At 60.3% G+C, this 9,287-nt stretch overlaps 1 protein-coding gene across 1 annotated transcript in view; it reads left to right on the top strand.

Annotated features, from left to right (window-relative positions):
- LOC104909337 (complement C4-like) overlaps nucleotides 1-8,920 on the top strand; it is a 15,219-nt gene extending 6,299 nt beyond the window's left edge. The window contains 25 exon segments of the mRNA XM_010720595.3: nucleotides 1-135; nucleotides 277-391; nucleotides 478-548; nucleotides 689-828; nucleotides 1,290-1,490; nucleotides 1,785-1,836; nucleotides 1,912-2,001; nucleotides 2,473-2,670; nucleotides 2,932-3,007; nucleotides 3,170-3,326; nucleotides 3,436-3,552; nucleotides 4,327-4,492; nucleotides 5,163-5,329; nucleotides 5,437-5,607; nucleotides 5,807-5,866; nucleotides 5,976-6,069; nucleotides 6,159-6,384; nucleotides 6,470-6,560; nucleotides 6,875-6,949; nucleotides 7,086-7,188; nucleotides 7,292-7,381; nucleotides 7,580-7,669; nucleotides 7,991-8,074; nucleotides 8,393-8,525; nucleotides 8,664-8,920. The exon segment at nucleotides 1-135 is cut by the window's left edge and continues 19 nt beyond it. Coding sequence (XP_010718897.1) covers nucleotides 1-135; nucleotides 277-391; nucleotides 478-548; nucleotides 689-828; nucleotides 1,290-1,490; nucleotides 1,785-1,836; nucleotides 1,912-2,001; nucleotides 2,473-2,670; nucleotides 2,932-3,007; nucleotides 3,170-3,326; nucleotides 3,436-3,552; nucleotides 4,327-4,492; nucleotides 5,163-5,329; nucleotides 5,437-5,607; nucleotides 5,807-5,866; nucleotides 5,976-6,069; nucleotides 6,159-6,384; nucleotides 6,470-6,560; nucleotides 6,875-6,949; nucleotides 7,086-7,188; nucleotides 7,292-7,381; nucleotides 7,580-7,669; nucleotides 7,991-8,074; nucleotides 8,393-8,525; nucleotides 8,664-8,805 — 3,044 coding nt within the window. The 3' untranslated portion in view covers nucleotides 8,806-8,920.
- Nucleotides 8,921-9,287: the final 367 nt, after the last annotated feature.

Below are 9,287 nucleotides of genomic sequence, written 5' to 3'. Positions count from 1 at the left end.
TGCCCATCCGTGTCACGTGCCAGCAGAGGGGACAGCGGGTGACAACGGCTGGGGGCTGCCGAGACGCCTTCCTGCAGTGCTGTGAGGTGGCACAGAACCTGCGGCGGAGGGGACAGCGCGGGGGGTTGGCACGGGGTGAGTGTCAGCAGTGTCCCCAAAGCGGGGAGGGGTGTGGGGACATTTGGATGGGGGATCTCCATGGGTGGTGGCACATGGGGACATCCCATGCCCCGGGATCCTCACATGTAAGGATGTCCCCTGCTGTCCCCATGGCAGTGCTGGAGGCACAGCTGGCAGAGCAGCTGTTGGATGATGATGAGGACGTCCCCACGAGGAGCTTCTTCCCTGAGAGCTGGCTGTGGCAACGCGTCCGTGTCGTCGGCACTGCACGGTGTGTCCCCGTGTGTTCCTGTGTCCCCATGTCCCCATGACCCTGTGTCCCCGTGTCCCCATGTCCGCTTGTCCCCATCTCCCCAGGCTCTCAGTGCTGCTCCCTGACTCCATCACTACATGGGAGATTCAGGCAGTCGCCATTGTCCCCGGACACGGTGAGTGTCACCACCCCTCAGTGGCCCTGCAGTGTCCCCCATTTTGGTGTCCCCATGTCCCTCCTCTCCCCCATCCCCCGGAATGTCCCTGTGTCCCCGCGGTGTCCCCTCACTGCCCCGTAGTGATGAGGTCCTGGCAGGGCTGTGCGTGGCGGAGCCGCAGCGGGTGACGGTGACGCAGGACGTGCGCGTGGCACTTCGGCTGCCCCCCAGCATCCGTCCCCGAGAGCAGCTGCAGCTGCAGCCCCTCATCCACAGCAGGCTGCCCCGCAGCATCAACGTAAGCCCTATAAAAACCCCCATAGGCACCCCAGAGGCACCCCAGAGATACGTCTTTCTCTCCAATAAATACCCTTTTGCTTCCAGTAGATAACCCTCCTGCCCCATAGGTACCACTGTGCTCCATACTTGCCTTGTTGCCCCATACATATCTCTTTCCCTCCAACAAATATGCCTTACCGCATAGCTACCTTCTTTCTGCCCCATAGTTAACCCCCTGTGCCCCACAGATTCCCTTTTCCTATCAATAGCTACCTCCTGCTCCTCATATATCCCCCTCTACCCCACAGATACCCCCTTAGATACCTGGTACCACTTCTGCCCCATAGATAACCCCCTGTGGCACATAGATACCGATCTGCCCCACAGATGCCCCATTCCCACCCCACTGTCCCATAGTCCCCCACTGTCCCATGGTCACCCATAGCCTGGTGGCATTGGGTGACAGTGATGGTGATGCAGGTGACGGTGACGCTGTCGGCAGTGGAGGGGTTGTGCGCGGCGCTGGATGGGGTCCCCCAGATGTTAGAGCTGCCCCCGGGGCGGGCAGTGGCTGCACCCCTCACCCTGGTGGCCCTTCACCCTGGGGACATCCCCATCACCGTCACCGCCCGCGGGCCATGGGGGCTGGGAGACCGCGTCACCCGAGTCCTGCATGTCGAGGTGAGATCAGTGGGGTCCCCTCTGGTCACCTGGGTCACCTCTGGGGTCCCCCCAGAGACCTGTGACATCTTGGACACTGCTGTCCTTGCGGGTCTCTGGTGGCCTCGCGTACTGGGATTGTCACTTTGAGGTTCATGGACACCATGTCCCCGTGACCATGGCGGCCCTGGATATGGTGGTCCTTATGGGGTTTGGGGACGCTGGGTCCATGGTGGCCCTGGGCACTGCAGTTGTCCCCTCATGGACACCGTGTCCCCATGTCCTTGGTGGGAACTGTGCCACCCATTCCTGTAGCCCGAGGGAGAGCTGCACCTGGAGGAGACCACCTACATCCTGGATACAGACGGTGGGTGTGAGGAACGGGGGACAGTGGGGACACTGGAGACGTGGGGCTTGACTCTGTGGTGTGGTGTCCCTACAGATAAGCGGAGCCGGAGCCTGAAACTGCCAGGGGACGTCCCTGCTGAGATCGTCCCCGATGGGGATTTCAGCATGAGCGTCCGTGTCGGCGGTGTGTGGGGACGGGGACATGGGGTGGGGACATGGGGGTGGGTGCTGGGGATGTGGTGGTGGGCACAGGGGACATGGGGACATGGGAGGACATTTGTTGGGGGGATTGATGTCCAGCTCTGATCCTCTCTCTGTCCCTGTGTTCCCATACCCATGTGAGTCTCCTCATGTTGTGCCCCTGTGTGTGACCCCTGTGTGTCCCCACATGTCCTCATGTCCTTATTACATCCCCATGTCCCCCATGTACAACCCTGTGTCCCCCAATGTGTGCCCCTCTGCACATCCCCATGGGTGTCCCAATGTCCCCGTGACCCCCTGCTCATCCCCATCCATGTCCCCATGCCTGTCCCACATCCTATCCCCATGTCACGTATCCCATATCCCCACACCCCTGTGACCCCAAATCTCTGTCCTCCCACTCCCATCCCCACACATTCCCCATATCCCCCTGTCCCCACTGTCCCTGTCCCAGGCCGGGTGCCAGGCTGGGCGCTGCAGGGCGCTCTGGGGGTGGGAGACTCTCTGCTCCGCTCCCCCCGAGGATGTGGGGAGCAGTCCCTGATGTCAATGGCACCCACTGCTGCTGCTCTGCGGTTCCTGGATGAGAGCGAAGGGTGGGGGCAGCTGCCCCCCGGGCACCGACAGCGCGGCCTCAGAACCCTGCAGCAGGGTGAGCTATGGGGCGGGCTGTGCTTTATGGGGCGGGCTGTGCTTTATGGGGTGGGCCGTGCTCCAACGGATGCACGGTGCTTTATGGGGGGTGCAGTGAGGTTTGCATTTCTCTATGGGTTTGCATTTCTCCTTCGTGGCTTGCATTTATCTCTGATGTTTGCAATGGGGTGTGCAATGTGGAGGTGCAGAGCCCTACGGGGGTGCAGTGCTGTGAGGGGGATGTCTGCGGTGTCCCCAGTGGTCTCTGATGTCCCCACAGGCTTTGAGCGGGTGCAGAGCTTCCGCAAAAGTGACGGCTCCTACGGGGCATGGCTGCACCGGGACAGCAGCACCTGGTGAGGGGAGCGGGGACGGTGTGGGGACGTGGGGACAACGGTGGGACATGGGGACACTGGGGTATGGGGACGTGGAGACGTGGGGATGTGAGGACATCACAGGGACGTGAGCTGCGGATGCATGGGGATTTGGGGACATGGTGACACGGTGTCCTGGCACAGGCTGACGGCGCTGGTGTTGCGTGTGCTGGCCCTGTCCCGGCCCTATTTGCCAGTGGCTGCCAGTGGCCCCGCTGAGTCCCTGCGGTGGGTGCTGGAGCAGCAGCGTTCAGATGGCGCCTTCTTGGAGCACAGGGCTGTGGTGCACCGCGAGATGCAGGTGGGTGACATCACTGCTGTGTGCAGTGTCCCTGTGCAATGTCCCCTGAAGGTCCCTGCAGACTGTCCCCACATGACATTGTGTCACCCACTTGTCCCCGTGTCCCCAGGGCGGTGTGGCAGACCCCGGCCCAGAGGCCACCGTGTTGCTGACAGCCTTCGTGGTGGTGGCCCTCCATGGTGCCCGCACTCTGCTGCCCCCAGACAGCCCTGAGCTGCCCCTTCTGGTGCGTCCCATATCCCCATCCCTGTGTTTTGGTCCCCATATCCATGTGTCCCTTGTGCCCCCATATCCCACATCCCCACGTCCCTCGTATGTCCCCATTCCCTGCTACGTTCTCCCAGTGTTCCTCCATCTCTCATTCACCCCTATCCCCCATGTTCCCATATGTCCCGTGTCCCCCAGTATCCCCCCATCCTTTCATGTCCCCTACTGTCCCCCATCCCTCCGTGTCCCCCTGTCCCCCAGCGTGCCCCATGTCCCTATATATCCCCATGTCTCCCTAGTGTCCCCCATGTCCATGTCCCCCACTATCCCCCATGTCTCTCATGTCTCTTCATGTCCCCTACTGTCCCCCCCATCCCTCCATGTTCCCCAGTGTCCCCCCATCCCTCCATGTCCCCCTGTCCCCCAGTGTCCCCTCATCCCTCCGTGTCCCCCTGTCCCCCAGGGTGCCCCATGTCCCTATATATCCCCATGTCTCCCTAGTATCCCCCATGTCCATGTCCCCCACTATCCCCCATGCCTCCCTGTCTCCCATGTCTCTTCATGTCCCCTACTGTCCCCAATCCCTCCATGTCCCCCAGTGTCCCCCCATCCCTCCATGTCCCCCTGTCCCCCAGGGTCCCCTCATCCCTCCGTGTCCCCCTGTCCCCCAGTGTGCCCCATGTCCCTATATATCCCCATGTCTCCCTAGTGTCTCCCATGTCCATGTCCCCCACTATCCCCCATTTCTCCCATATCTCTTCATGTCTCCGCACTCCATGTCCCACTGACACAGGACAAATCCCTGTCCCGAGCCTCCACGTTCCTACGGGGCCGCGTGGAGCAGTTGGGGACCTATGGGACGGCCATCACATCCTATGCATTGGCATTGGTGGACACCACTCCTCCGGGGCCACATCCAGCAGTGGAACGTCTGCGGGGCATGGCCCGAAGCGCTCACGGTGTGTCCCCATGGGGCGGTGGCACTTGGATGCCTTTGTCACCGTGGGTGGCTCCTGGACCCCTCTGTCCCCTTCTTCAGATTCACTCTCATTCAAATCCTTCAATTTTATTCTTCCTCAAACTCTTTCATATACTTCAAATTCATTCCTATTCAAATTACTCTCCTTCATGTTTGTTCTTCAAATTCTTCCTTGGTTTCGTTCTCCTGATTAAGTCCTCCTAATTTTAATTCCTCCTAAAATTAATTCTCATTCAAATTCTGGCAGATTTGTTCCACTTCGGATGAGTTCTTCTCCAAACTGTTTTTCAGATTCACTCTCTTTCAATTTCGTTCTGGTAATTAATTCTTCTTCAGAGTGATTCTTCAAATTCTTCATCTTCGTGTTGTCTTCAAATCCATTCTCCGCACCCACTCTGGGTCCCCATGACCCCATATGACCTCCCATGACCCCATATGACCTCCCACGACCCCATACGACCCCCCATGACCCCATACGACCCCCCCATGACCCCATATGACCTCCCATGACCCCATACGACCCCCCCATGACCCCATACGACCCCCCTATGACGCCATACGACCTCCCATGACGCCATACGACCCTCCCATGACCCCATATGACCCTCCCATGACTCCGTATGACCTCCCATGACCCCGTCCCTGTGCAGGTGGCCGTGCGACCTTCTGGCCATCTGGTGGCCCCGCAGCCACAGTGGAGGCAACGGGTTACGCCCTTCTGGCACTGCTGCAGAGCCGTGACATCGCCGGGGCTGGGAGGGCGGCACGGTGGCTCCGACAGCAGAGCAATTATGGAGGTGGTTTCCACTCCACTCAGGTGGGTGGGGGTCACTGAGCCCCCTGTGTGCCTCCGAGTGAGGGTGACTTGATCCCCCGGGGTCCCCTTTGTTGGCTGTGTCCCCAACCTGCTCGGTGTTCCTGCAGGACACGGTGGTGGCCTTGGAGGCGCTGGCCCAGATGTGGCTGCAGTGGGGCCGCGGGAGCACATCAGGGCTGAATCTGGGGCTCTCCTGGCCGGGGGGTGCCCGAGGGAGGGCTGGTGGCACTCGGATGACGCTGAAGCCGGGGCTGGAGCCACTGGAGCAGGAGCTGAAGGTGGGGACATGGTGGGACGTGGCAGGACATGGGGGATGTGAGGACATAGGGGACGTATCTGGACCTGGTAGGATGTGATGTGGAGACAGTGGGGACATGGTAGGGCATGGGGAACATGGGATGTGGAGGGACATGGTAGGACATGATGCACACAGGACTTTGGGTCCCTGTGTCCTCGCTTTGTCCCCATGTCCCCCAGGTGCCTCTGGGCAGCCCGGTGACAGTGCAGGTGGAGGGACACGGCGAAGGGACGCTGACGGTGGGTGGCTGCATGGACATCGGTGTCACCTCCAAGAGCCGATGTCCCCTCACAACCTCCCCTCATGGTGCCCCCTCATGCTGTCACGGTGTCCCCTCGCTGTTCCCAGGTGCTCCGCCAGTTCCGCCTGCTGTCACCTCCTAACGCCACGTGCCAGGCGCTGCACCTGGAGGTGGCCATCACCGGCCCCATCCTGTACCACGGTGAGGCCCCGCCCCCAAAGACCCCGCCCCCTTTTCCTCGCGGGGGGGCGTGGCCTCGGCCCTGTTTTGCATATTCCAACCCCCTGCAGATGAGGACTACGAGGACTATGAGAACTACGAGGAGGCGGAGCCTAAAGAGGGGGAGGAGCCTACAGAAGGGGAGATGCCCGTTGAAGGGGCGGGGCCTGTGGAAGGGGAGGGGCCAGCAGATGGCCCGGCCCCACTCAGCCCCATGTCCTTATGGGATGCCCGGAAGCGTCGCCGCCGCAGCACGCATAGCCCCGCCCACGAGGTGGCCTTTCTGGTCTGCTTCCGGTGAGGGGCGGAGCTTCCTGTTCCAGTGGGCGGGGCTTCCTGCTGATGGGCGGAGCTTATTGCTGATGGGCATGGCCTGTTGTAGGCGGAGCCCAGGGGTGGCACTAACGGGGATGGCGGTGGTGGAGATCTCTCTGCTCAGTGGCTTCTCACCCCATAGGACAGACCTGGACAAGGTAAGGGCCCAGGGAGACTTGGGGGATGTAGGGGAGTTGAGGAGAGTCATGGGGTGTGGGGTTTGGGGATGTTGGAGTTGTTGGGGTGGCAGAATGTTGGAGTCATGCTTATGGGTCTACTGGGGTGTTGTGATTGGGTGTGTTGGAAGATCGAGTCGGGGTTGTTGGGGTTGGAGAGTTGGGTTTGAGGGTGTTGGGGTGTGGGGGTATTGAGGTGGAGCTGCTGGGTTGGAGTATTGAGGTGGTGGGATGTTGGGGTGTTGGATGTGGGTGTTGGGATGGGGACGTATCCGGGTGCTGCTGTCCCGCAACAGCTGCGGGACCTGGTGGATCACTGGATCAGTCACTATGAGCTGGATGGGAACCAGTTGGTGCTGTACCTGGACGAGGTGTGTCCCCCTGTGTCACCCTTAACCTCAATGTCTCTGTGATCCCATATCCTCCATGTCCTCGTGTCCCCACACCATATCCCATTCTCCCCACATATCCCCGTGTTCCCCGACGTGTTCTCATTCCTGTCCCCAGGTCCCCCCAGAGCGGCAGTGTCTCAGTTTTGGGGCCACCCAGGATGTGGCCGTGGGCCACATGCAGCCGGCAATGGCGGCCATCTATGACTACTATGAGCCCGGTGGGTGGGGCACTCAGTGGGCGGAGCCTAAATGGGTGGGGTCTTGGTGGGTGTGGCCATCGGAGAAGGCGTGGCCAATCTGACCCCTCTGTGCCCCATCCAGGGCAGCGCTGCACCATCTTCTACAACGCCCCACAGAGGAGCAGCACCATCGCCACACTGTGCTCCCCCAAAATCTGTGAATGCGCCCAAGGTGGGACCCCACTGTGACCCTATATGTGGGACCCCCATCCAGTGAACCCCTCCCACACCCTCCACCCAACTTTTGAGGAACTTGGGGTGAAATTATGGGGTTTATGGGGGAATGTGAGGGAGGGACATGCTGGACATAGAGGGAACTCACACCAAGAACCTTGCGTTTTGGGTCCCTGATGATGTTGGGGGTTCCCAGGGGGGTGTCCCCATGCCCAAAGGAGGACACAAGAGGTGACAGCTGATGACCGCCACGACTTTGCCTGTTACAGCCCCCGTGTGGACTATGGTGAGACCCCAAATCCCTGCACTTCACACCAATTTGCTGACCCCAAATTGGCTGCATCCCAGACCTTAACTGCCCTAAATTCCATCTGCTGCCCCTAAGCCCCACAGCTGCATGATGTGCCCCACAAGTGACCCCTGAACCTCAAAAGCATTCACTAAGATCCTGTAGTTTTCTCCCCAATTGTCCCTCTGACCCCAAGAACCCCATAGCTGCCCTATGATGTCCCCTGCCCCCCATAACTCCTCTGATACAATAACCCCTGTGACCCCATCTTTATGACCTCCATGACCCCTTTGACCCTCTGCCCCCTCTGATCCCCAGCGCTGGTGGTTCGGGTGCTGTCCCAGAGCGAGATTGGGGCTTTTGTGGCATTTGAGACGGAAATCAAAGAGGTGCTGCTTGGAGGTGAGACAGAGGGCACTGGGAAGGACTGGAAGGTGAGAACGGGAGCACTGGGAGAGGCAGGGAGTACTGGGAGAGACTGGGAAGAACTAGAAATTGAGACTGGGTGAACTGGGAATTCTGGTAGAGACTGAATGGGTATACTGGGAGCACTGGGAGAGGTTGTGGGGTGAGAAGGAGACGCTGGGATATATTTGGCCATACTAGGGTAGCATTGGGCTGTGCTGAGGGGGGTCTCTCAGCCATACTGGAACAATATGAGAATATATTGGGTGGTACGGGGAAAGTTTGGTGAGTTCATAGTGGTGTGTACTGGTGCAGGTCAGGACACAACAGCAGCTCCTGGGGAGCGGAGGCGGCTGCTGGTGAGGAAGAGCTGCCCACTGCGCCTACAACCCCACGACATCTACCTGGTGATGGGGGGCAGCGGGGGGACACAGGACCCCGAGGGGCGGTGAGAAGGGGCTGTGCCCCATGTCCACATGTCCCCATGTTCTCATGTTCCCATGTCCCATATCCCAGTGTTCCTAACCCCATGTCCCTGAGCCTGACCCCCATACCCTGATACCCCTGACCCTGTCCCCATTTCCAGCCCCCAGTTCCTGCTGGGTCCCCACTCGTGGGTGGAGGAGGTGCCATCCCCCGGACGCTGTAGGGCCACACGGCTGCGGAGTCACTGCGCCCAACTGCAGGAGTTCCGCACCCGCCTGAGCCAACTGGGCTGCCAGCTGTGAGCCACTGGGAGCCACTGGGAGCATGTTGGGTGCAGCTGGGACCATTTTTGGGGTGAACTGGCACCAGTGTTGGATGAGTTGGGATCAACTGGAAATAAACTAGTGTTGATTGGGACCGTGTTGGGATCAACTGGAAGCGTGCTGGGAGAAACAGAGTTGCTGGGTTTGATTGGCAGCAACTGGAACTGTGTTGGAACAAACAGGGATCACACTGGGACCAACTGGGATCACACTGGGTCAAAAAAGATCACAACGGGCCCAACTGCGGTCATACTGGTGTGAACTGGGATCAGAACGGGTTTAATAAACGCACAGTCCTCCGAGCCACCACAGAGTCGGCCCTCCGGCGGCTCAGAGCGGCGCTGCACGCCGTCCGTGCGGCAACCGGACGTGACGTCACTTCGGGGCGCGCGATTCGAACTCCGGCGGCGCCCATCGGAGCGCCCCGATGCCGCGGCCCAAACCGCGCAGCCCCCGGCGCC

This window comes from Meleagris gallopavo, chromosome 18 (genome assembly GCF_000146605.3).
Source record: "Meleagris gallopavo isolate NT-WF06-2002-E0010 breed Aviagen turkey brand Nicholas breeding stock chromosome 18, Turkey_5.1, whole genome shotgun sequence".
NCBI lineage: Eukaryota > Metazoa > Chordata > Aves > Galliformes > Phasianidae > Meleagris > Meleagris gallopavo.
This window is presented reverse-complemented; position numbering and strand designations above follow the sequence as displayed.